The 25,838-nt window shown below is 52.9% G+C and overlaps 1 protein-coding gene across 5 annotated transcripts; it reads left to right on the top strand.

Moving 5' to 3' along the window:
• Nucleotides 1-13,692: 13,692 nt before the first annotated feature.
• On the top strand, nucleotides 13,693-25,545 carry ZYX (zyxin). 5 transcript variants are annotated; one of them, XM_056339091.1, is made up of 10 exons: nucleotides 13,693-13,858; nucleotides 17,142-17,396; nucleotides 20,417-20,607; nucleotides 21,642-21,734; nucleotides 22,032-22,538; nucleotides 22,850-22,991; nucleotides 23,076-23,245; nucleotides 23,403-23,581; nucleotides 23,835-23,955; nucleotides 24,379-25,545. In XM_056339091.1, the coding sequence occupies exons 1-10, from the start codon at nucleotides 13,708-13,710 to the stop codon at nucleotides 24,487-24,489; spliced, it is 1,920 nt and encodes a 639-aa protein (XP_056195066.1). In that variant the 5' UTR covers nucleotides 13,693-13,707; the 3' UTR covers nucleotides 24,490-25,545. The 5 variants fall into 5 exon arrangements, with proteins under 5 accessions (XP_056195066.1, XP_056195067.1, XP_056195070.1 ...); XM_056339095.1 differs by lacking the exon at nucleotides 13,693-13,858 and adding an exon at nucleotides 13,878-14,005 and having other exon boundaries at nucleotides 24,379-25,544; XM_056339094.1 differs by lacking the exon at nucleotides 13,693-13,858 and adding an exon at nucleotides 14,397-14,490 and having other exon boundaries at nucleotides 24,379-25,544.
• Nucleotides 25,546-25,838: the final 293 nt, after the last annotated feature.

Here is a 25,838-nt window from a genome sequence, read left to right as displayed (position 1 = left end):
GAGCCGCTGGAGGTCTGAGCAGGGAGGATGGGACAGGAAAGCTACAACAGTTCCAGCAAAGCCAAAGATCAGGACTTTGTGCCTGGTAGAGGGGCTGGTGACTGCACAGAGCCAAGCAGTTTCAGAGCAAGCTCTGGCTGCTAACAACTTGTTCTAAACTGAGGCACCACCATTGTAACCCTGAGGCATGCTTATGCTGTAAATTGTCAACTGTCTGCTTTTTAAGAGACAGCTGTTTAGCGTTGTTTATCTTTTCTATAAGCCATCGATGAATCTATTAAACCTATTTTTCCATATGTTCTCTATAGCTCTATATAAAGGTCTTATAAATTATAAATACTGGAACAGCTTCTTCCTAAGAAGCACTGCTTATAAAATACAGAGCTATTGTCACTGTTTTACCTGCTGAGTAAATTCATTCTTTTAATCAATTAATTATGAGGGATGCAGATTATACCACAGTGGGTAACGTGCCCCTATTGTCTCCCTCAGCTGCCATTTAAACCAGTTAAAATGAAAAAAAAATCACCAATGTAAATCTTGCCACCTAATGTTCCACTTCCAAGTAAATGTTGCTAATGCCCAAATAACTTTGAATGTCTTCCTTCTATCTCTCATCCTCACATCAGCTCCTGCCCCCAGAGGTCTCATGAGCGACCATGTCTACCCTTGCATGAAAATGCTCTGCAAAATTACTGTTCGCCTTCTTTGGCCCTTTTCAAAATTCTCATTTAAAATCCTGTGCCCTGACCAACTACTATCACAGAAAGACATGGAGAAACTTCCTATATGCAATTCTTGCATGACATGTCTTTAGCTGTGGAAAATATAGAGAGGCCTGTGAAATTCACGAGTAGGAGATGTTTACAGAAATAGTCTCTGTATCAGCTTTACAGAGGCAGGAATCATCCTCCCGGGACTGTTGCTCCATATGCTGCTCTGCTGGCCTCCTGCCACTGGCAGTATGGATTCCCCAGTAAATGCTGCTGCTGGCAGAGGGCTCTGTAATTGCTTCATCGAAGTAATGGAGTAGATGCCACAAGAGTTAATTCTACATCAAGCTGTATTAGCTACCGATAGGATTTTCGTGTGGACCGAAAAGGAAATGAGATAGCAACATGACTCATACAGTTCTTTCTTGTTCAGAGCTCCTTCAGTGCTGGCGACAAACAGAAAGGCTTTTTATGAGGTTCAAAGAATGAAAAAAGCAGTGCCAGCGTAGTTCGGCTCCGGAAGGTGGTGTGACTTAACTGACATACGTGGAAGTCTGGGTCCTTTCAGGCTGGGAAAATATTTGAGGCTGTGTGAATCAGCGGAGATTACAAGGGGCAATCAGTGGAGGGAGGTGCAGGTGCAGGACACGTTTGCATTGCACACTGTGATATAAGCTGGCACTTACGCACGCTCACGTCTGAGCGAATGTGCTCTGGTTCTGCCTGCACCCAGAGCTCATAAAAAACTTTATGAGAGCATATTATTTCAGTGCTGAGACAGAACCAGTCAATCCACCCTCTCAATGGTGTGTTTATTAGAAAACCCTCATGGGCATTTTGTCCCATATTGTTGAAGAGAGGTAACGGCGAGCACCAAAACATTATTTTTCCCTTCCCTGCATGGTGAATTCTCACATTGGCCTATGGTGCCGAAGTAGAGACACATGCTTGGGATATCCTGGCATCATCTATTGGAAACTGAACGTTGATGGAGTGTCCCAAATTAAGGACAGTCTCACGCAGAGGAATGAAATACTTTGATATTAGCCAGATAGCTTAAAAGCACACTCGTTTCAATGCAGGTTGAATCTTTAAAAATATATATTTCTGAAATAAATTTTAAGAACTCCTACAGTGGAGAGGTATGTCACCCCAGCACGTAAAGTGCATGCAAGCAGCGAGCTATCTGTAATGTAACAACAGGCAGTGCTCTCACTTGCTTTCCTGCAAGATCCCTTTTACGTAACCTAGCTTATTTGGCGGTATTCTATTAAAGCACAATCACCGTACTTTATAACACATAGGTTTGGTGTATTGGTACACACTTACATAAATGTCCGATGCTCAGCGTTCACCATTCTTTTCTCACCTTACCTTGATATTTGCCTTCCATTACTTTTTCTTAAGGATTTGTAGCTTCATGGTTTTCCAGAACAACACTGCTGTTGTGCAGATTTTTAGCAAGTGTAATATTCTCCCAGCATCTTTATCCATGTTTGATTTTTATCCAGAGTCATGCAGAAGTGTCATGTTCTGTTCTATATATATTAAGTAAGATGTCATCGTTCATGCAGTTGCCATTTCTAGACTTTTCAGAAGACATAGGAAAGGAATTTACCATCTGGAAGTGTGGCGGTGTGGTTTGTGCTGTTAGCATTTCCCAATGCCTCGGTAGCACACTGACCTGCCGCAGGCCATCGTGCATCACCCCCCACGCGAGCACCGGGAGCTGCAGCGTGGTGTCAGGGACCAGCCAGCCTGGCCTGCCCTGGTGGGCCAGCACCGTTCCGGCCTGTACCTTTCACAGATCTGTCCTGCACCCTCGTGTATCCTCACCTGGTGCCTGAGCCAGCCCCATGCCTGCTGGCACAGGGGAGAGTGAGGCCAGCTGGGCCATGCTTTGAAATTCCAGATTCTTCTGCCATAACCTGGGGCTTGGCCAGTGGCCATGCAGTGGGAAGATGAGTGAGTTCCCAGATAAGGGACTCTTTCCCACTCCCTCCCTGCCTGGAAGGGCTCAGCAGATACTAACAAATGAGGAGGCAAAAAGGAGGGGAATTCTAGGAATGTCAGGGAAAAGGAGCTTGGTGAACCTCTGGCAGTCACAGCATGAAGGTTACTACCTTCAGGTAGGTAGTGCCAAGGGGGGAGGTTGTAGGAGATGGCTTTGGAGGGTCAGAAAGGGTGCCCGATGTGCCCTAGGAAAACAGACACTGTCAATGGCTTAAATGCGAGGTGTGTATTAGGGTGCAGACATCTTTGATGCAGTCCCAGTCTTATTTTGCCTTTTTAAAAACATTTACTTCATTCTGTAGCTGAATGTCTCCTTTCCAAACAGTGAAGCTATACAGCAGCTACTTCTCCTAAATGTCAGCTGAATCTATACTAGTGGTGTTGCTCAAACTGCATTTTTAAAAATAATCTGCAAGCAGTTAATGTGCTTTTTAAATTCCCAGTGTTATGTAAAAAGGCACAATATTTTTAGCCTTACAAAATAGCAGTTGTCATCTCCTCACTCTCTCCCTTTGATATACTGGAGATGGGGGACTAGAGGCTCACAAAAACCGTAGATACTGACCCTTTTAAAAATAAGGAGTTTTTTTTCCTGCAATGTTGTTTTGGTGCTATGCAGATCTTAATAAAAATAATTAAGGTATGAAAATACCCAAAACCTTAAAATCAAGTCCAAACAAAGTACTGCTTATTTGAAGAGCTAGCGGTTCTGCCCTCACTGCCGAATTCTTATGCCTGAAATCACGATAGTGTGATGTATCCAGAAGCAAAACATCAACTTAAGCTGTTCACTCATGCGCTGACAGAATGGCCTTTGTATTTAAAAAACCTCCAGAATGTACCTCTGCAATATAACAGAGCACACAGCTGCTGTGAGTAGGCTCTGGCAAATCAACATTGACTCGAACTATTTTTGGAATCAAGTCAGGGCTGCTGCTGTTTCTGGAGGATGTGAGTACATCTACCTCCTCTGCTGGGCTGCACCTCGTAAGGGATACGGCGGGTTCCAAAGTGCTCGCCACTGTGCTTCTCTGGGGGTGACCTTCCCATTCCCACCTGTGTTTGCACAGTTTCTGAGGTCCCATGTTTTCACAACTGCTTTAATAAGAGCACTGGGGCCTTGCTTCTTTCTGTGTTCTCTACTGAAATCTGAGGAACGGGATCTCAGAAGAGGCTACCTTGCTGCCTTGTCCTACTGCCTTGCAACCTTTGACATCCTGATGGTGCCCTCAGGTGCTTCTGGCTTGAAGACATCCCCTGCCAGAAGCAGGCCAGGAAAGAAGAGCATCCTGTCCTCAAACCCGTTGTGACCGTAGCTGATCCTTGAAAGAAATGCCCTGGCTTCCTGGGGTTTGGGTCACCAATGCAATTCAAGAGGTGGCCATTAGAAACTCTGGGAATAATAATGTTTTGCTGTCACACTGCACAGTACGTGGAGCTACATGTATCGGTACGGGGCTAAGGCAAAAGCCCCCCAGCCCATTACGGGAAGGACAGGAACCACCAGCCTAGGCAGCATGATGCCAGCACCTGGTGACCCTGGCACTTCCCACCATGTGAAGGGCTGCTGCTGCCTTGGAAGAAAGCAGCAGCCAGGGCAGAGCGCCCGCTGGCCCGGGCTGCCCAGGGCTGCCTCTGACGTCGGCTGGCTTTCGTGCCGGCTGGCCATTGTGCTGTTTTTTCCTTAAACCTGGCTGAGTTTGTTACTGGCCAGCAGCTGCAGCTGGGTACCCTTGCCATGAATCATGAGTGGTTTTAATCCCTGTGAGCACTTCATATCCATAGAATGATATCCACAGAGCACATCATAGAATGGTTTGGGTTGGAAGGGACCTTTAAAAGTCACCCCCATCCAACGCCCCCCTGCCGTGGACAGGGACATCTTTCATAGATCAGGTTGCTCAAAGCCCTGTCTGACCTGAAGGGCAGTGGCTTGTCCTTACACCCAGCATCTTTAATCTTCATCCAAGTGCATTCTGTCCATCTTTTTGGCAGAAAAGCAATTTTAAATGGAATCAAGACATACACACACACAGTATCCCGTATGTGCGTTTAGCTATCATGATGTTTCAAAAAGGTTCCCACTTCTCACAGTTTCGTGTGTAGCAGCCCATTCTTAACGTAGTGAGGTCCTGAAACATCAGGCTCAGCTCATGCAAGGGCATGTCTTCTGCATTTTGGGGGATCTTAGCTTTTCTGTGCTCTCACAGAAAGCTGCTCTCCCTTTCTGTCTCCCCAACACTAGTTTTAATCTGCAGTAGGTACAAGAACACTTATCATGCTTTCATATCTATTGCTTCTTCCTCAGTTTACTGTCAGCTGGGAGAAAGAGTTGAAACAACTGTACCCAAGAAGAATTCTGGCCTGCTGTTCCCCCAAATCACATAGGTAATTGCTGTGTTTAGGACAGGGGAACTCTTCAGGCACCAGCTATGTAACCTGAGATTCCGTTCCTCACTTGGATGCGCAGGGGCTTGGAGAACGATTCCCCAGTTGAAAGCAAACACCAATGGAGACTCTAGGGCTCTGGTATAACCTGGCAAGACAGCAAAGGAGACAGGATGCAGCATACCGTCGGCTTCTCATCAGGGCAGGCTGAAAGACAATGAATTCTGGGTCTAATAAGGGAGTCATTCCAGACTCAAAACCAAGCCAGGAGCCTGAGGATAGGGAACATGGAAGAGTCAAAAAGAGTCTACAGCTTGGTGTCCCTCTAACCTTGACCACAAGCTAAGATCATTAAGTAGAATTTAGGCTTTTGGCACCGAAGGGCTGATATCTATTTGCAGTGACAGCGAGTCTGAGGATAAAGAGACAATGAACAGCATCAACTAGACCAGACCTTCATCCGTATTCTTCAAATATTCCTCCCAGTACTGAACCATACCTCCACCCTTCTCTGTCCCATTCCTCAGCAAGACTCATCTGCAGTGTGTAGTCTAGCCCCTGTGGAATGCCTCCTTTGGGAACTTGGGAGGGAATGCATACAGGGTGCATACATACGTAACAGATAGGTTGAATTTGGTCTTCTATGCAGACTTCCTCTTTCTTGGGTCAGAAAAAAAAATGGGAGTCATTTTACTGCATTGGAGAAGTGCAGGCTGCCCGGTGTGTCCCAAAGAAAGTGGACAAGTGGAACTGAGTAGGAAGGCCCCCTCCCCTTCAGGGTGTTACCTCTGAGGTTGCTGTGGTTATGGCACCTCACGCTGCTTGCCTACATGTTGTTTGGATATAATATGGGGCTCATCCACTGCTTCAGATTTACCACATCCTCACACAAATCCACTATATTTTCTGTTTTACTTCAAAAACATGTTTTCAGTACAAGTAATACCCTTGCTTTTTTATCAGATCTCATTTTTGTTTTATACTCTTAAGACAGAGACTTGGTGACCAGCTGGGGAGGAGGCAGGTGTGGAGAGCATGGCTGTAAGGGCCAAATGGACAGGGAGAGAAAGGATCTCTGCCAGTAGGACCCCGCCATTCTTTTCAAGACATTGAAGACTGTGTACCAAGGTATTCAGAAGAAAGGTGTTGGTGGGAGGCCCAGGAAAAGCAACACTGATCTGGAGAAATAGCTTTGTAAGTATCTCATTTATTTCTTTTGGCAGCAGCAAGTCTAACAAAGCCTCTGAAACCAAGAGTCACCCTGCAGAAAATGGTTTGAGAGGGCTTTCCTCATAACCAGACCCACCCTGTTTTCATTCATTTATTTTCACCCAATTGTCATCTCATAATCTCATTTATGATGAGATTCTGCTGGCTGAGTTTCCAGGCATCTCTCACCACCTGCCACTCCCAGGTTTCTGCCAGCACTGTCTCAGCAGCTCCTGGGACTCGCCAACCCCAGGGAAGAAGCGTATCTCTATATGAGGCCTGAACACTGTGACCTTCATATAAATTCCAACTGCCCAAATGTACACCTAAAGTTGTTCACATGAAAACTGAAATGCTTTGGATAGGGCTGAAGGTTCCAAGTAACTTTTTTCATGAGTCATGGAAGCAAAGGGTCAGGAAGTTTGCCAAGTACCTAGGAGACACAGGCGTCATATTCACCTTCATCAAGGCAACTGAAGAATGCCTTGGCTGAAGGAAATGGGGCTCCAGAAATGTACATCCACAGCTGAGTTCTTTAATGCTGTCTTGAGCCCTTGCCCAAGCATCTACTGCTGATGGGCAGGGATAGTTCACAGGGGAGAGGAAAAGCCCTTCATGTTGGCGTGAAGTGGTGGTAGGCAGCTGATCCAGAAACTGGGCTGTGCCTTTGACATCCCAGCAGACCTCCGGATAAGCCAGTGTGCAAATTGTCAATGACTTGTTCATACGGGGTGGAACACTTTCTGAGGACCTTTCCTGCTCTGAGGGCCAGTGGCTGTGGCTACTGGTCCCTCAATACACTTAGACCAGCCTTAAAGTGCTGGCAATGGTGGCCCGTAGCTGCTGCTACCTACAGCTTTCGTACAGCGCTTGGTCACTTTGCTAGAAACAGAATGAACTTTGCACAAATCTTCCGTAAGGCCTGTCACACCCTTATGTATTCAACGTACTGAAAATCGTAGTCTGCTTGAAGAGTAGCTCTCTCCCATAAGCTGTCACTTGTCACAGACTCCTAGCTGCCACTGAAAGGACAGTGGCTCCACTATAAGGAGATTATTATCCTGCTAATTATCCTGACAACGCCATGAAGCAGTTAAAAGACTTTTTTCTGGTCTGTAGTCATCCTCGTATTCATACTGGCAGTAAATTAACTAGCAAACAGTAGTAGCCACATGTATTAGACCTGGGAACTGAAGAAAACTTTGCACGGCTCCACACCTCTTGCTTTTGGAAAGCAAGGGCTTGAGGGGCTGCGCTTCTCAAAGCTGTGCTCCGATTGTGGTTTACTGTGCAGTTTGCAGGTAACATTTGGCCTAGTATTTTTTGCAAGCAGACTGTTGGACCATATGCCTATATTGTCTGTTTGGTTCGCTTGTTGCTTTGCTCCAGGGCCTTGGTTCCCTGATCATCTAGCCCGTGTATGTACTAGGCTTTGTCAGGACTCCAGTCTGGAGTTAACCAGTTATTTGGTTTTGTGAGGCTCAAGAGAGGGTAGTTTGGTCCAGGATCCACACCCTATAGGTAATGTAGGTGTGGACTACACCAGGCTTCATTCATCCTGACCAGAACAATCTTCTTAGGTATTCCTAATGGAGTGGCAAGTCCAACATGCCCTGGCATATCCATGGCACATCTTTGCAGGCATCCTACAGAATGGAGAGCTAGCAGTCTTTGAAACCCATCCCTGTTGTCTGGCGCTTTCTCTTCTTAAGCAAGAAGATGATAGCACTTGGGCTAGGAAGGCGCCACGTGGAGACTGGAGTGACCAGGACCCTGTCCCAAGTTAATGTGACTGAGGCTGCAGCTTGGCACCGCTGCTGCTCCAGTACTGAGCAGCTGCACCGGGTGCTTCTCGGGGAAGCCACCACAGAACTTCTCCTATTATATGGCATAGGAGGAGGCTCAGTGTGAGACTAAGGGAGTCGAGAACCTGCTTTTGCCTCTCAGCTGTGTCACAAGGAAGATGTGGGGGAAAGACCCTCTTCCCAGAAACCACACTCTCCCCCTGACAGATATACACACCACAAAGTATTCCTGGGACTCTTTGTCAAAATCCCCTGGGATACAACAAGGTGTGCACCCAGCTCTGTGGAGTACAGACATCCATCGGATTACACTTTGCTGGAAGGAGCAGGCTTGGCTGTGCCATGTTTACAGGACTACGTAACAAAGTGAAGAAAGGAGAATTCTACAATGATAGCATGGCACTCGGGGGTGGAAATGGGCTTGCACCACACACAGGAACTCGAGCCCAACAGATCCGTGACTTTGACAGCCAGCTCTGACAAGCAGTGTTTGCCACAGAAGAGCCAAATAACATCACTGCTTGTCTGGCTGGTGGCAAGGGTGGGGCAGGAACGGACGGGCGCCTTGGGACTTGGAAATGGCTGCTTTCCGGCAGAAAGGGCTCTGGCAGCCGTCCCTACTCAGCTGCATACGTGGGCATGCCCTGGTCACCCCCCAGGCTCAGGCTGCACCCCACTGCCTTCACCAGGCCTTGGCTGGTGGCTCACGGCATTCCAGAGCTGCAGGACAGCTCGTGCTCCTGCCCAGCCAGCCTGTCCCACCACGCAGGGCCAGCAGCCAGAGGTGCAGGGCAGTGGCACGAGGGGGAGGAAGCCCCCCCAGCCTTGGAGCTGCAGGCCTGGCCCCCCTGCCAAGCAGTGGACCGAGGCAGCAGCTCCGCAGGAAATCCTGGTGGCAGGAGACAAGGGAACAGCAGTGGTGACTCTTGTGGGAGCTGCATCCCCTGCCCAGGACCCCTGCCCTGGCTCTGTCTGGGAAAGACCTGCCAGCCCTGCTGGGAGTGGAGCTTCTTCCCTGGGCAGATGCCACCCTGGACCCCCACTCCCCGGCTGCCCAGCCCCTCTGATGTGCTGGCATGACCAAGGTCATACGACAGAGGTACTTTGCTCCCTCTTGTTTGTATATGGCCGATGTGCCTTGCTAAAAAGTGTTTCCTGGCACAGCAAGGGTTTAGGGTTTTTTTGTTTACAGTTTATGGCCTATTATAGTGTTTTAGCCAAGGTGACCTGTATGCGTATAGCTGGAATGGCCTTTTTAAGTGTGTACGTGTGTGTGTGCGTGCCATGCAATACCTTCACAGTGGGATTTGAGGACCTGCAGTAACACTTTCCAGAGATCGCGGAAGCTTTCTGCAGCTGCTAAACAGCTCGCCTTCCTGGGGAGGGATGCTTCCAAAGTGTGCTTTGTGCGTGTGGTTCACTCAGTTTTGAAGGGAAGCAGCAGAGAGACACTAGTTACCTGTCCTGGGCTGTTGGTTGTTCAAGGGCTTCTCCAGGAGAATCCATGACCTTTGCAAATAGTGTCTGTGACTGTGTACCAGTCTCACAGATGCAGGAGGGTGGTGACTGGGCTCGTCAGGACTGGAGGCTCTGCCATCCCCATCCCTGTGCTTGGCATGTGGCTGTCAACACACCCCCGGCAGCAGGGGTGATGCACTCCAACCTGAAAGTGCCCGCTGGTCACCAGGACAGCTCTGCTTGTGGCAGCCTCCAGCCAGGCTGGGGGCAGCAGCCGCGCTGGGGCAGCCCTCAGGGTGCAGAAGGCCCTGCGTGAGGGACAGGGCGAGGAGCACATCAGGAGAGGGCTGTGCTTCGGGAGCGCACCAGAGCCCCGGCGAGCTTTTGCCGGGGGTGTTACACCCGTTGGCCTGTATGGGTGCAGGCAATCTGCTGCAGGGGACCCTGCCCTGGACGGCGCGGGTCCAGCCTCATCTGCACCTCTTGGCCTGGGACCAAAGCGGGCCCATTATACATTCCCAGCTTTTCCAATAGGCCCAGGCGTAGCATGTAATACAGCACCGGGAAAGCTTCTAAGCAGCACCTTAGCATTAATCAATAAAATGTGGTTAGACTAAACAGAAGGTGTATGACTAAAGTGTCAGAGAGGCAACAGGTATGTGAGAACTTTCCATTGGTCAGGAAAAACAGACTCCTACGTGGCATCAGTAATTATTAACCAACGTTGAGATAAAATGGCACTAATTGATCCATTGATATGGATGGAAATTGTACAGATGCAGATCTTTTACATTATTAACACAACTAAAGCCTCCTGCCCAGCATCCAGATTGCTTTCCTCTGACCTTAAACCTATTGTTAACACAGATTCCCATCTGCAGCTACCTGAACCCTCTTGAGTCTACGTAAGATTTTCTGCCAGACTAGTTTAGCTCCCCTTTAGTGTTCTTGCATATAATCCTTCCTTTTGCATTCAAGGACTTTTTTTTTTTCCTCTCTTACATCCATTTTTGTTTTCCTTTCACAGGCATCTAAGCATTGCTAGCATATTCCTCATCTCAGTGTGCAGTACACAAATTTGCCACATCACTTCCGTATGGCATTGCTCTTTATTTACTCACTGCATTACACAGTTGAATTACCAGCGAAGCTTCTTTATATCTGCCTCCATGAAAATGGTCTCTCTGAGGTGGGTTCTGTGAACCCTAAGAATTTCTAGGCTTTGATGGCCAGTACTGGGGTTTGCTTCCTCGCTCATCTCCAAGAGGTGCCCAGCTAGAACTGCACATTCAGAATCCCTCCAGCATCTGCCTTGTGGTGGGCTGTCATTGCACCGGTGGTGCAGAGTAGCATTCACAACACAATGTACTCCAAAATACCAGATCCCTTCTTCCATGGCATGGGACAGCCAAAGTGATTTATGCAGAGGGCTGCTGCTAATTCCAGAAATGACAAGGTCTAGCACAACGAGATGAGCCAACCTGCTGATCCATCTCTGTACCCAGACAGCTAAATGCTTATTCAGGACTAGTGTTTTGCTTCGGCTAATGAGATTTGACTACAGCTGCATACAACTCAAGGTTCTAATTTCAGTTTGCAGCAGCAAAATGTCTACTTTTCCAAGCAAAGAATCACATGGAGGAAGATTGCTAGTATAAGGAGATTCTTATTTTCTTTCCAGAGGAATCAGAACAAACATAGGGAAGTTAGATCATCTTTGTTTCCGATTACAAAAGCACAGACTTTCAACTGGCAAGAACAAGATCAGACTAAAGTTTCCCCCTGTGTATTCTGATGTATGCTGACTTGAGAATTCTAGCTTTCATGGGTCCAACCTGCTGAACGCTGCTCTGTTTTGTATTGGTTTCCTCACAGTGAGGAGTTAATACAAAATGCCTGAGAGGGTCTGCTTGTTTCTTATTCCCACTTCTCTTGATCTGCCTTCATGAGCTTGCAACATCACCGCATTGGTGAGACAATCAAACGTGCAAGCATCTGGATTTATGGGGATGTGAACAGAAAGTATGAGCACACAGATTTATTTCATATTCTCTCAGCACTTTTTTAATCTCTGTCCGAGACATTCTTTGTTTTCCCTGGAGTCAGGGCTAGCCCAGGGAACAGCGGCAGAGTATCGGAGGGCAGGCTGATTGTGTAAGGTATATTGGGATGTGCCACAATTTGGTTGCCGATTCCACAGCAAAATCTTTTTAGCTCTGCATTGACATCTTTACCCAAACAAGAGGGGAGAAAAAGATGGTTTGTGCTAGAAAAGTTACAGTGTTAGAAGACCCAGCACAGAGATACCTTCCCTATCCTATATAACTGCTTTATGTATCAGTCATGGGAGGTAACAGGCCTGATGCCACACCTACAAAAGCAGCAGTAACTCCAGGATTATTTAGCACCCCTACAAGAACTATATATCCCTGAGCAACTGAAAGCTATAGATCAATAGTTCAATGGCTGCAGCTATGTAAGGAGCAAGATGCTCAGTGCTATTATGCATTGCTACGGGTGACATTTGAATACAGTATGTAAAAATGAAAAAACCTCACAGAGGGCCCAATTTTTCCAACTGTATCAGCTGGTTAAATAAAAGATACTATGTACAAATCTTGCTTGTAAAAGTAAAGATTTGTTCACACTGGACTTCTTAAGCCTCGATGAATACCTTTGTGTAGCTCTCTGACTTGCGCATTTAGCGGTATGCACACTGGGAGTCTGAGCTGGTGTGGTCTGTGCTTAACTCACCCACCTGTGAGTAAACTACCGGTCCTGAAGTGTCCCGGTGTTGGTAGGTAAGCCTTGGGAGCAGGCAAGCCCCGGATCTCCTGAGCCTTACGGAGCACAGTCGTTCCCCAAGGAATTTGCAGCAGCTGGGGCATTAGCCCCGATATTGAGGCCAGATTCCAAAAGTAACGACTGCGCGAGGCGCGGTAATTCTGTCGCGATCGCTATCCCTGCTCCCCGAGGGGCCGAGCGGAGCAGGGCTGCGTGCTGCTGTGCTGGGCCCAGCCGCCCCCCGCCGCAGAGCGAGGCCAGCCCCGGCCCGCAGGGAGGCGGGCGGCTGAGCCGCACCAGCCCGGTGCGGGCCCCGCGGCGGGACGGGGGCCCCAGCCGCGCGGCGGAGCCGGCCGGTGGCCGCTTGAGTTACCGGGGACCGTGAGCCAGATCCTGCCGCAGCCAGGCGGGCCGGGGGACCCCGACTCACCCGGCCTGCGGGCTCCGTCCCGGCGCCCCGCGCAGGGGCAGCGCTGGCGGTGGGGGGGGGGAAGGCACAAACAAAAAAAAGTCTGGCCGCCCCGTCCCCGTCCCCCCATAGCCGGCAGCTCCCCCAGCCCCCCCTCACCCCCCCATAGCCGGCAGCTCCCACAGCCCCCCCCTCACCCCCCCATAGCCGGCAGCTCCCCCAGCCCCCCCAGCCCTCCCTCACCCCCCCATAGCCGGCAGCCCCCCCTCGGCCCCCCATAGCCGGCAGCTCCCCCAGCCCCCCCTCACCCCCCCCATAGCCGGCAGCCCCCCCCTCACCCCCCCATAGCCGGCAGCTCCCCCAGCCCCCCCTCACCCCCCCATAGCCGGCAGCCCCCCCAGCCCCCCCTCACCCCCCCATAGCCGGCAGCTCCCCAACCCTCCCTCACCCCCCCATAGCCGGCAGCCCCCCCAGCCCCCCCTCACCCCCCCATAGCCGGCAGCTCCCCCAGCCCCCCCTCACCCCCCCATAGCCGGCAGCTCCCCAACCCTCCCTCACCCCCCCATAGCCGGCAGCCCCCCCAGCCCCCCCTCACCCCCCCATAGCCGGCAGCCCCCCCTCACCCCCCCATAGCCGGCAGCCCCCCCAGCCCCCCCTCACCCCCCCATAGCCGGCAGCTCCCCAACCCTCCCTCACCCCCCCATAGCCGGCAGCCCCCCCAGCCCCCCCTCACCCCCCCATAGCCGGCAGCCCCCCCCAGCCCCCCCTCACCCCCCCATAGCCGGCAGCTCCCCCAGCCCCCCCTCACCCCCCCATAGCCGGCAGCCCCCCCAGCCCCCCCTCACCCCCCCATAGCCGGCAGCCCCCCCAGCCCCCGCTACATTCCCCCGCGGGTGAGCTCAGCCGCTCGCGCAGCCGCGCTCCTTTTATGGTCAAACAACTTTGCCTGGGCGAGGCCTTTTCGCGAGCCGGCGGGGCCCGGCCGCTCCCTCGCGCCGCCGTTGCTCGCCTGCCCGCCCGCCCGCCGGCGCAGCGCTCCGTGGCCCCGCTCCGCAGCCCGGGGGCGCCCCGGCCCTCCGGTGAGTCTCTGGGCTTGCAGCCGGGCTGTGGGCTCCCCGCGGCTCGCCCTGCCCGGGCTCGAGTCGTGGGCCGGAGGGGGGGTCCTGCCGTTCCGCACGGGAGAGGCTCGTGGGGGAGCGTGGATCTAGTGAGCTGTTCGCCCCGCGGTGAGACGCAGGCGCACGGGAGCGGGGGATGTTGCCCGGTTTGGCTCGGGACAGACGCTCTTTTGTGTGCGCACGGATGGGCGAGACACCTAGGGAGCCCTCCCCAGATGTGCCGGGGGGCGGGGGGCTCTTTGTGCCTGAAATTTGCTTTAGGAGCTTCAGTCTCTCTGGGAGTGCCCTGAGAATGAAAAGACGCAAGTGCTTGCAAAGCCGTAGAACTTTCTAACGTTTTAATTCCGTTTGCATCGCTTTTCGGAGTTGTCCATCTGCCCGCCCCCCCCGGGAGGAGGCCAGGCGAGCCCCGCGTACGTGCAAGAAGGTTGCGGCTCTGCCGCCCCGCCCCCGCTCCCTTCCCCCCCCCCTCCCCCCCCCCCCCCCCCCCCCGGCTGCTCGCGGCTCTGCCCCGCAGCCTCCCCAGCCGCAGGACTTTGCTCTCTTTGAAGTTTTGTACCTTTAGGCCAGCCTGGGAGAACTTCCTGGGATTGGTATGTAGGGGAGGATGAAAATACTTCTAAGTCTGTTTAATCTGTTGCTTTCATATTCTCAGTTTTTTGCTGGAGTTCCTCTTCCGACCCCCTCCGTGGGGAGGAAGCTGCAGATGGGGAAGTACCGGCACTGGGTGTCAGTGGTGGGGGGCTGCCTGGCTGGAGCCGAGCTGCTTACTGCCCACCGAGGTGGTGAACAGCGCTTAGCTCACTGCTTCCTCGAGTCCCTCCTCCTCATGCCACCCCAGGAAAGGAGCAGAGCCTTTGGAAGTGCTGCCTTGGGGTCAAAGAACTGAGGGTCATCTGGGTGCGCAAGAGGTGGCAGAGCCACCATGGGACCTTCTGGGAGGTGACCCTGCTGCTGAGGGGGTGTTGCTTGCTTCTGACCTCTTGCTTTTTTGCTCTCTGTTGGAGAGAAGCAGCGTATGAGGCAGCTAATGATCCTGACCGTGTCCTTTGGGGACATCTTTCTTCATAGCTCTGCTTGAGTCATCTTAAATAGTGTTACAGCAGGCAGAAAAATGTCTGCCCTCAGGGGAAATGTGACGGCAAGGAGGGTTTGTGATTAGGTCTGCTGGCAGGACACTTCCTCTCCAACAGCCTGTGCAAACCACCACGGTACTTGTCTGAGCCCGGTGTTCCTGGTGTGGCTTCAGTGGCGTTGGTAGTGCTCAGGGCTGGGGGGGGATGCTCGGCCCCGCATGGCCAGCCTCCCCCGGCCCGCTGGGTCAGGGGGACACACCGCTGCAGAGGCGTGAGGATGAGCAGGGGCAGCTGTTGGATGGAGGCACCCTGAGCAGCAAGGGCCTCGAGTGTGGCAGCATGGCGGGAAGCAGGCCACTGGGCTCAGGGGAGAGCAGCAGCTGCAGCAATGCTAGCGCTTTTCTGCGTGGCAGCTGATGTCCCGAGACTGCGCTGCCCAACCCTGGTGCAGATCGTGATCAGAAGTGACATCGCAGGCATGTTCTGCTGTGAGCAGCACTGTCAGTTCTGGTAGAAGTGGCTGCCATCAGTTCTAGTAGAGCTGCTACCAAGTGGTTCGTTACACCGGAGTGTAACAGGAGCAGAAGTCCCTAAGGAAAGGCCGGAGCTTCTGTAGCTCGATGGGAAGCAGCAGGCTGGGGGGACTCGGACTGGCAGGTCTGAGGGGCTGAGGACAGAGCCTGCTCCTTACTCCTCTGTCTCAGCCCTTCCTGTGCTGGCTGTGTGGGAGATGCTCAGTGCGGCTCGGTGGCTGAGGGGCTCGGTGGCTGTGGCTGGCTCTGGCACTCTGGCACCCCGTGGTGTTTGTCAGAGCGCGGGCAGCTCGTCCGCCCTGCGCAGAGGGGCACAGCACAAGCAGCATGGGCCGAACTCTTGTCCCTGTCACACGCCTGTGACCTGGGGAGGCTGTCACAGGTCACGGTGCCGCACCCTACTGCACTCGACCGAGGGAGCACTTGGAGCAGGAGGGTGGGGGCATGGGGTCTTGGCAGCAGGCATGGGAGAGCTGGCATCGGCAGTGTTTGTGGCACCCAGGGCTGCCTGTCCCAGCTGCTCTTATTGTCCCAGCGAGAGGGCCTGGCAGCACCGGGGGGCACCGACATGAGCCTGCCAGCTTGAGCTGCTGGCACCGAGCCCCGGTGCTGGCGGAAGCAGCACTGTGCTGACTGTGCGTGTGCGTGTGAGCAGCAGCACTGGGTGTGTGAGCAGCAGCACGGGGGGGGGTGGGGGGGGGGGGTGAGCAGCAGCACTGCCGGGGGGAGTGTGTGTGTGAGCAGGCAGCCCCACGGCCGTGCTGGGCTTCACAACAAAGCGCCTGGCTCCGGGGGCTTCCGGCGCGGCTGCGGCGTCTGGCCTGGACTGCGGGACCGGGGGTGCCCCGTTCCGTGCCTGCAGGCCGCGGAGAATGCTCACACCCCCCCCCCCCCCCCCCCCGGGCTGACCGTGCGGGGCCGCTGCCGCAGTGCTGCCGGCACCCCTCCATGCCCAGCGGGATGGGCTGGGGGGCGGCACCGGGGGGGAGGTGGCGCCCCGGGGGAGGCGGAGCCGGCGGGGGGCGGCCGGCAGCGCTTCCTGGCGGGGGCGGGGCGGGGGGCGGTGGCCGGCAGCGCTTCCTGCCGGGGGGCGGCAGCGCAGCCGAGGGGGGGACAGCGGGGGGCGGCGGCGGAGCGGGGGGGCTCCCGGCCCGCCCCGCCGTCCTGCCTGTGCCGCAGCCGCCCCGCTGCCCCGGCGCGCAGGGCCCGAGGTGAGGGGTGGGAGTTGCGGTGGGACCGGCGACGTTACCGGGGCGGTCACCGGCTGGGGGCCGGCGGGCCGGGGTGGCACCGTCGGACAGGTGTGGGGGGGTGGCGTGCGGGCCCCTTCGGGCGCAGGGCCTGGCTGTGGCGGCGGGGGGCGGCGCGGTGCCGTGCCCTGTTGCGGGGCGCTGCCGCGGCCCGGCTCACTTTGGCTGCGGCCGGAGCCCCCTTGTCACCAGCGCCGCGACACGGCCCCGCTGGCCCCCGCTGGCCGTCTGCTGCGGCTTCTGTCCCTGGGACCCCTGGGCACATGCTGCGCTCAGCTCGGGTGCCTCAGCCCCTGGCCGGGCTTCAAATGCCCCTGTCCCCCGTGTTCTCTCTGCCAGTTTCCACTGGCTTCATGCAGGTTTCCTCCCTTTTCTCCCCTGCCAGCCGCTGAGAAGATGGCCTCCCAAGGCGCCCCGGGGACCCGCATGACATCCACAGTCAGCATCAACATTTCCACGCCTGCCTTCTACAATCCGCAGAAAAAGTTTGCACCCGTGGTCGCCCCTAAGCCCAAGGTGAACCCCTTCAAGGCTGGGGGTGCGTTGGAGTCATCGCTGCCCCCGCCTCCCGGCGCTGGTGCCCAGCGTGCACAGATTGGGAAGGTGGGCGAGATTCCGTCCCAGTCCCTGCCAGCAGAAGGTAGGTGGGGGCCAGGGTGTGTGTGTGTGTGCGCGTTTCCAGGCTCAGGGCACGAGGTCCATGACAGGGCTGAGCACAAGAGCGGGAGCCTAACCACCCTTGGTGACTGATGCACTCGCTGTAGGGGCTGGCAGGTTCCACAAGAGATAAAACAATTGTAAAGAGGTCTCAAAGTACGTAGTATCTCCACTCGTAAAGGAGGTGGGAAGGCAATCCTGCACTGCACTGGTGCTGGAGGAATGCAGTGGATTTCTCATCGAATTCCCTGAGTGCATAGTTGTGTAACTGCAGGCAGTTTCTAGCCAGCGTGTCTGAGAGCAAACATGATGCAGGGAAATTGACCCTGATGATGATGAATCATGCTGTTCCCCTTCTTGTTTGATCTCTGCTCAAGTTGGTTGTCTCTGACTGTAGAGATCCTTCTCATGGACTCTGCAGTTGCCATCTTTGCTGCTGGAGATGAGGAGGAAGAAGTAACCTCATGAAAAAATGGTGGAAGCTGTCATAAACAGGAAGGGAGGCTTAGAGTTCGTGTGGCTTGTAGAGTTTTACACCTCTTCCTAGTGGTTTGGGTTGGGTGTGTTTTCCTGTGTAGAGTGACTTCTTGTTTTAGTGTGGTTTTCTTTTTCTTGCTTTTAAATATTTCTTTTATATCCTGTGTGGTGGTGGAGTGGTTTTTTTGTTTTATTTTTTGGTTGGCTGGTTGGTTTTGTGTCCTCTTAAGAGGCAGAAGGTTCCTTGCTGTGTGACCCCCTAGTTGGAATTGATGAGCGTGGGGCCACCAGACATTTCCCTAGGGACCTCTTGCTGATGCTTGATGCTGCGACTTACCACAGGACTCCCCCAGGGCGCACCTCAGCTGGGACACGCATGTTCAGATAATGCAGCCTGCTGGTTTATGTTTCTTTCCTTTCACCACCTCGCATAGACCATGCAACACTTACGCTTTCTAGTTTAGCATGCTGTTAGTGGGCGGCTGGCCTGATGGTAGGAAGGCTGGTCCTGTGCTCAGAGGAGACGAGTTACTAAGCCATTTTTTCCATTTCTCTGGTCACAAGGACCTGTTGGTGCTTCTCTCTCCTAGAACTGTACCAGCTAACTGGTGACCCTTTTCTCTGTGCTGCTGGCTGGAATCTTGTGTCTGTAATCCAAGGTCTCATCGTAGGCTTTATGATTTTCTGCTATAGTTGTGTGGATGTGTCTGTCAGAAAGTCTCAAACTGACACAAATAACTGAATCACAAAAGTAGACAGCTGGATGTTAAAACTTAGTTTTCAATATCCCATGCGAGTGAAGCACTGGGTGTTTCTTGCTCCACTTCTCCCTTCCTTATAAAGCTTATTATGGAGGAACTAACTTGACAGAAAGATGAGCAAAAGAACTGTTTAGCTTGAGCTGCTGCGTTGCCATCAGGTGAGGGCTGCCAGCAGACATCTGAAGTGCAGATGAGCCACCACCAACACTTAAGTCATGACAGAAATGCACCTGATCCTTCTCTGATGCGTTTCTTAATCCTTCTCTCCCTTTCTTGTACCCTCCCCAAACAAACAGCCATAGCAATCGGTCTCTTTGTCTCAAATGGCAGGATGGCTCAGTTACTGTTGCTGTAGGAATGTTATGTTTAGTATTGATCATTCTGTAAATCTGGTATAGTAACTTAGCGGCAAACTCTTTTGTTTGTGTGAATAATTCATAACACAGGCTTTTAGTGAATCTGAAATAATGTGACAGCAGATCAGGGTTTTGCTTCTGCAATATTCTTCATCATTTTAATAAACCAAAAGGCAAGTGTGTACAAACTTGATCCTAAACTGTAGTTTCAAAGAAAAAATACCAGCCTAGTATTATCCCCCACCCCGAGCAGAATTTCTGTGGCACAAGGAGGCTTAGAAGAGGTGCTGTGTGCCAGTGTGCATTCTGCTGGCTGATAAGAAATTGGCTTTCATTTTCTGAATTGTGTCCTTTCAGTATTGTGTCACTTAGGTTACCAATGAGAAGCCCTTACAAAGTCTGCTGGCAGCGGCTGGATATAAAGATGAGACAATTCAAACGCTGCTGTTAAGTTGCATGTGGAGTAGCAGGAGTGAAAAACCTGGTGATACACCCTGCTGCTGGTTGGGGCTAGCTAGGAAGAGAGGTGGGTGCCCAGAAGAAGGGATGTGGAAGCTCTGCCTCCTTGTTGTCAGTGTTCCTACCTGCTTGGATGTGAAGAGGGCAATGTCTCCCATACATGGCGAAGGGAAAAGGATTCACGTTTGAGTGTGTTGTAGCAGAAAATGTCTCTCTTTGCCTGTTCCACATCTTTGGCAAATATGCATAGGTGGAAGCAGTGGGGTTTTCTTCTGGGAGATTGAGGTGCTTTGGTGCTTTTCAGCCTGCTTCAGAGGGTTCTGGAAAATTTCTCACATCGTAGTCTGTGTCAGGTATGGGGACATTGTCGCCTCCAAAAGAAAAGCTGTTTTCATCTCCTGGAAAAATAAAGCAGTTTCAGAGATTCCTCATACGCATAAGAGGTATGCGTATCTGACTTGCGTTTTTCCCCCCACTTGTCCCTTGTAGTGCTTACTAGCCAGTGGCGAGGTGCCAGCTTATTTTCCTGTAAGAATGCAGGCTTCTCAGGGTCCTGGGTTGACTGCTGGCATTCCTGCTAACGCTGCTCTGCATTCTGCAGTCTGAGTCGGTTACTGGCAGGAGGAACATATGGTATGGTAGGGACCAAAGAATGAGGGGAGGAGTGGGAAAGGGCACAGTAAGACGTGTTTTGCAGTTAAGCAATGACTATTCCCAGACACTAATTGCAGTAGCTACTAAGGAAACTTTATATGATGGCAAATAGCTTTGAGCAAGGTGAAAGCCAGCCTGTGAAGTTCAGTTGTCCTCAATGGGTGCTGGGGTCCCCTGGGTGACTGCTGGGGAGCTATTTGCTGTAATGCCTTCAGGACCACAAACCTCCCGGGTTTTTTGCTGGCTAAGAGTAAGAAATTATCCAAACTTGCTTTTATTCTCATTCTTCCCCATAGAGCTGCCGCTGCCACCTCCTCCCCCGCCTGGAGAGGAGGCAAGTTTCTCCTCAAACTGTGCTTTTCCCCCACCCCCACCACCCTTTGAAGAGCCTTTTCCACCAGCCCCAGAAGAAGTTTTTCCTTCTCCACCTCCTCCTCCTCCACCGATGTTTGATGAAGGACCTGTGAGCAAGGTGCCTACCCCACAGGTGAGTGAGGTCAAGGGAAGTACAGTTTCTTGTGATGCTCTGTGAGCTGCGACAGCTTCTTGCTGCTCTCTGAACTCCGCAGCGGGAAGCCCAGAGATCTGGGAGAGCAGAAAAATGCCACCACCCCATGGACCAGCACAGGTTAGGTCAGGTGGACAGGCTGCAGCTTTGCAGATGAAGGACCTGGGGGGTTCCTGGTGGATGGTGAATTGAGTGTGAGCCAGCACTGCACCCTCGAGGCGCTAAAGGCCAACCCCCTGCTGGGCTGCATTGGTGAGCATAGCCAGCAGGACAAGGACAGTGATTATTCCTCTCTGCGGTGCTGGTGAGGCTGCATCTTGGAGGACTGTTTCCAGTTGGGCTCCCCAGTATAATAACCCCAGAGGAACCCCAAACTAGATGCAGTCCAGCAATGGGTGATAGCGACCCTTGGGGGTTGGAGCCCGTGCTGCGAGAGCTGAGTTTGTTCAGCCTGCAGAAGATGAGGCCAAGGCAGGGATCTAACTGGAGTGTGCAATACCTAAAGGAGGGCCGGAGAGAAGACAGGTACTTCTTACTGGGGCACAGAAGAACAAGAGACGATGGACAAGAGTTGCGGCAAGGGAAATTGCTGTTGGACAAAAGAAAATTCTGCTCTTCCTCTCCAAGGGTGGCTCAGCACTGGCACAGGTGCCCAGAGAGGCTGGGGAATCCGCATCCTTGGGGATGTTCAGTAATGACCTGGACAAGGCCCTGAGCAACCTGGTCTAGCTTGGGAGCTAGCCCCGCTTTGAGCAGCGTGCAGCACTGAGACCTTCAGATGTCTTTTCCCACCTAAACCTGTCCGCGAGTTTCTGTGCGTTTTCCTACTGTTTGTAGACTTTGGAGACTGTGCCCTGTTCATCCTCACCAGCTTGCTACCTGCTCAAAGCAAGGCGCAGATTTGTACCACAGTCCAAAGTGTCAAAATCTGCTATTGTAAGGGGATGCACCTGGTTCTCTGGCTGTTCCTGTAATGTGCTCTGCTCCCTCTTTCCTCATGGATGGTGGTGTAGGTACGTGGCAAGATGAGCAGCATTGATCTTGAGATTGACTCACTGTCCGTAATGTTGGATAACATGGAGAAGAATGATCCCTTCAAATCCCAGGTGAGCATTCCAGAATGGCACAGGTGGAAGGAGAGATGTCTGGTTTGCTGAACAGAGGTATTGAGAAGGGTGCTGCTAAAGATGAAAATCTCTGGATAGAGATGTAGTGCCGAAGTGTACATGAAGGACCAGAAAGCATAGATCTGGCCACTTGGCAGGAGCGCTAAATGCGTAACGGTGTGGGAACTCTTTAAGTTGTGGGCCTGGGATAGCTGCTGAGTTACTGCTGTAGACAGCGTATTTTCTGTTCCACCTTGCTGATAACTGCCTGTTTCTCTCTGCTGCTTCCTTTTACAGATACCTGCAGGGTCCACAGGTTCTCTGGAGAAACCATCGGCCCCAAAAGCCCATGTGGAAATACCATCTGCACCCAGAGATACTCCTCATCCCATTCCTTCCAGGTTCACTCCAAAGCCAAGTGGAAGCTTATCTTTCAAGCCCCCTGGAGTGGATCTGACCCCCAACCCAACGCCATGGGCAGCCCCACAGCAACGCAAGGAGCCCTTAGCACCAGTCCCTCCACCCCCTTCCCTCCCTCCTGCTCAGCCTTCCCTTAAATTCACCCCACCCTCTGTTGCTGGCTCTCCCAAGCCTGGGTCCAAGTCAGGTGCCAGTGTCCCTGTGGCTCCCTCAAACCCTGCCAGGCACCCTACCTCCATTCAGACCCACTTCACAGTCCCTCCATCTTCAGGGCTCTCCTCTCGGCCACAGCCTCCCAATTTCACCTATGCCCAGCAGAGGGAGAGACCCCAAGTCCAGGAGAAGCCACATCCAACAGAGCAACCTGCTGCCACCAAGGACAAGGTACGGGACAGAGCTGTGGGACCCGTGGCTTTGGGCAGGCACAGCGTCACCAGCTGTGAAGCTGGAGGATGAGGAGGGAGGGTCTGTCCTGGGCCAGGGGAGGCTGTTGCGGATCTGAAAGAGAGATGTAACTAGAGACAGTGGTGGAGAGGGATAGGATTTCATGTAAAGGTGGAAAGGAGCAAGTATGGTGGGTGGCAGATTGCTCCAAAGAGGACAAGTAAAGGTGAGACAAGTAGATTTATTAGGGACAGTGGGAAGGGGTCTGTCTCTGCGTGTCCTTTGGCACTGAACGTTTCCTCTTCCTGCAGCATAGACCCACAGGCTCCGGTGCAGATCCACCTAGGGGAAATTCCTGTCTGACCATGAAGGAGGTAGAAGAGCTGGAGATGTTGACCCAGAAACTAATGAAGGATATGGAGCATCCACCCTCAGCGGAGTCTGCTATTTCTGGTGCGTTCCCGCAATGGACAGCAGTAGGGCTAAGACTGTGGTGGGTTTCCATCTCTCCTGATCCCTTTATTCTTCCACTGGCAGAGCTCTGTGGCTTCTGCAGGAAGCCCCTGTCAAGAACCCAGCCAGCTGTGAGGGCCCTGGACTGTCTTTTCCATGTGGAATGCTTCACCTGCTTCAAATGTGAGAAGCAGCTGCAGGGGCAGCAGTTCTACAATGTGGATGAGAAGCCCTTCTGTGAGGACTGCTATGCTGTGAGTCACGGGGCTGAAAGCTGCTGGGGGGAGCTGAGCTTGCTGTGCTTGTCCTCTCTTGCTTTCCCTTCCTCCTTCCATCTTGCCTGGCTGCGGTGTAGTCTCCCAGGGGTGGGAGATCAGATTAACGTGTTTTATTTGTTTCCTTTGGGTTCAGGGGACCTTGGAAAAGTGCAGTGTCTGCAAACAGACCATCACAGACCGGATGCTGAAGGCCACCGGTAACTCGTACCATCCCCAATGCTTCACCTGTGTGATGTGCCATACCCCTCTTGAGGGGGCCTCTTTTATCGTGGACCAGGCCAACCAGCCTCACTGTGTGGACGACTACCACAGGTAGGGAGCACACAGGTGTGGTGGGGTGTCTGGAGGAAGGCAGGTTACCTCCCACCTCTTGAAACTTGGTGCGATGTGGGCTTGGGTTGCCCCAGGACATGAAGTGAGCGATGAGTCAACAGTGTGCCTTGTAGCAGTTAAGGTCTTTTCCCACCTAGACTTCTTTGTGATTTGTTATTCCTCTGCTGCTAATACTACTGTACGGCAGTGAGGACCTTGCGTTGGATGTCCTCCATGTTTTTGCATGTTGCAGGAAGTATGCTCCGCGCTGCTCGGTCTGCAGCGAGCCTATCATGCCAGAGCCTGGAAAGGATGAGACGGTGCGTGTGGTGGCATTGGAGAAGAATTTCCACATGAAATGTTACAAGTGTGAGGTAAGCCTGTGGTCCCACTCTTCACATCCCTCCTGTGCCCATCACCAGTGACTGGGCACCTTTGTTGTCTATCCTGACCAAACAGCAGGGTGGCTTTGCGTGCATCTGGGGCATTCCTGAAGCAGGTTCAGGAAAAGATTAGACATTTCACTGGCCACAGGTCCATGAACAAGGATTCTGCAGGTCTGTAGCCTCTGACATCCCTAATATGGCAGCTGTGTGTACCGGGGGAACATGCCAGGATCACAGAGAGGGGGCTTGCTCTTTCCTCAGAATAGCATCTCCCATTAGCATCATCGGAGACAGAGCAGCAGGCTGCGAGCTGGTACCCTGATCCAGCGGGGCACTTCTTACATCCTTGAATGCATTTATCCTGCTGCTGGCTGTCGTCGAGCTCCCTCCCTCTTTTCTTTCCCTGCTTAGGACTGTGGGAAACCCTTGTCCATTGAAGCAGATGAGAATGGGTGCTTTCCACTGGATGGGCACGTGCTGTGCATCAAATGTCACACCATTCGTGCCAAAACGACACGCTGAGGAGCTTGGAGTGGGCATACCCTTAAAGACCCCTGCGCTCAGTACTCTTCCCCTCCCCACCGTCGTCCTATCCCTCTGCCTGCCAAGGCAGGTTGCTACCAACGGAGACTATGCTAGCGCACCTCTTTACTCAAGTAGGATTCACCCGCCGCCCCCAGCCTCGGCCCTGTGCACCCACTGGGAAAGGCCTGTCACCACTGCCTGGCCGGGGGCTATGCCAGGCCAGGGGCTACATAAAGATGGGTGGGTGCAGCCCCACTGCTCCTGCAGGGCTTGGGAGGAGAAAGCCCAGATCTCCACCAGCACCTGGTGGAAGCAGCAAGACTGACCCGGTGGCAGGTGCTGCGGTGGGCTGAGCGCTCGCCTGTTCCACAGAGCCGAGAAGGACGATTTGACCTTACAAAGTGGGAGCCTCCGTCTCGGCACCGCTTCTGTCTGATCTTATTTTATTTTTGGTGCCGCCACATTGTCAGGATGTCTTCCCCTGCCCCCTCCCTCTCTCCCGGCTTCGAGTGTGGAGGTAGAAGATATTGGGAATCTGTATAATTGCTGGAAGAAGCAAACCTCCTATAGCTTTTCTGTCTCTAATGGATTTTACTGGCTAACTGTCTTGTCACTTTTTGTTCCTTGGCCAGATTAAACTGGCAATGTTTGGAATCCTACTCTGTTCCTGAATTTGAAAACTTGTTTTAAAAAAATCTTTTTTCCTCTCCCCAAAATGAGTAATTTCCCAGTGTGGTTTCTGGGCAGCCAGGCTGGGCACCGGAGTAGCAAAGCAGTCCAAAGAATGCATGTTTACAAATAAAGGCCATCATAAGGACGGGCAGCACATGGTGAGGAGGCGTCTCAGTGCGTGGATGAGGATGCAGCAGCCTGAGGAACGCCTTCCCGTTCCAGTAGGGATCCTGCCACTGCTGTCAGCAAGAGCTGCAGTCTTAACTGCGATGTACTGTCTGGCTCCAAGTGTTACTGCACTGAGCCCCACTCCTGGACTACCTTTTTAATATCTACACTGTCCAACCACTGTTTGCATTCAATAAAATGTGGGGGTTTTCCACATGTGTCTGCTGTATTTCTTCAGCTATCTGTGAGAACTCATGTGGTAGAGAGAATGCCGTGTAGGGAATGCAGAACTGCTGTTCCCCCAAGCCCCTGAAGACGAGGCGTCTGAGAATGGCCTTTCTCTGTCCACCTTTGTCTCCTTTTCAAACTGTTCAGTTTCCTGTTTTTCCGTGCCTGAAGAGTAGCTCTCATGGGAAGCAGTGGAAGGCTGCGTTGCAGTGCAGCAAGGCTGTAGTCTGCGTGATGCGTCACGGGGAGGTGAGTTCTTGCACCTGCCTGCACCACGC

Source organism: Falco biarmicus, chromosome 5, assembly GCF_023638135.1.
Source record: "Falco biarmicus isolate bFalBia1 chromosome 5, bFalBia1.pri, whole genome shotgun sequence".
Classification (NCBI taxonomy): Eukaryota; Metazoa; Chordata; class Aves; order Falconiformes; family Falconidae; genus Falco; species Falco biarmicus.
This window is presented reverse-complemented; position numbering and strand designations above follow the sequence as displayed.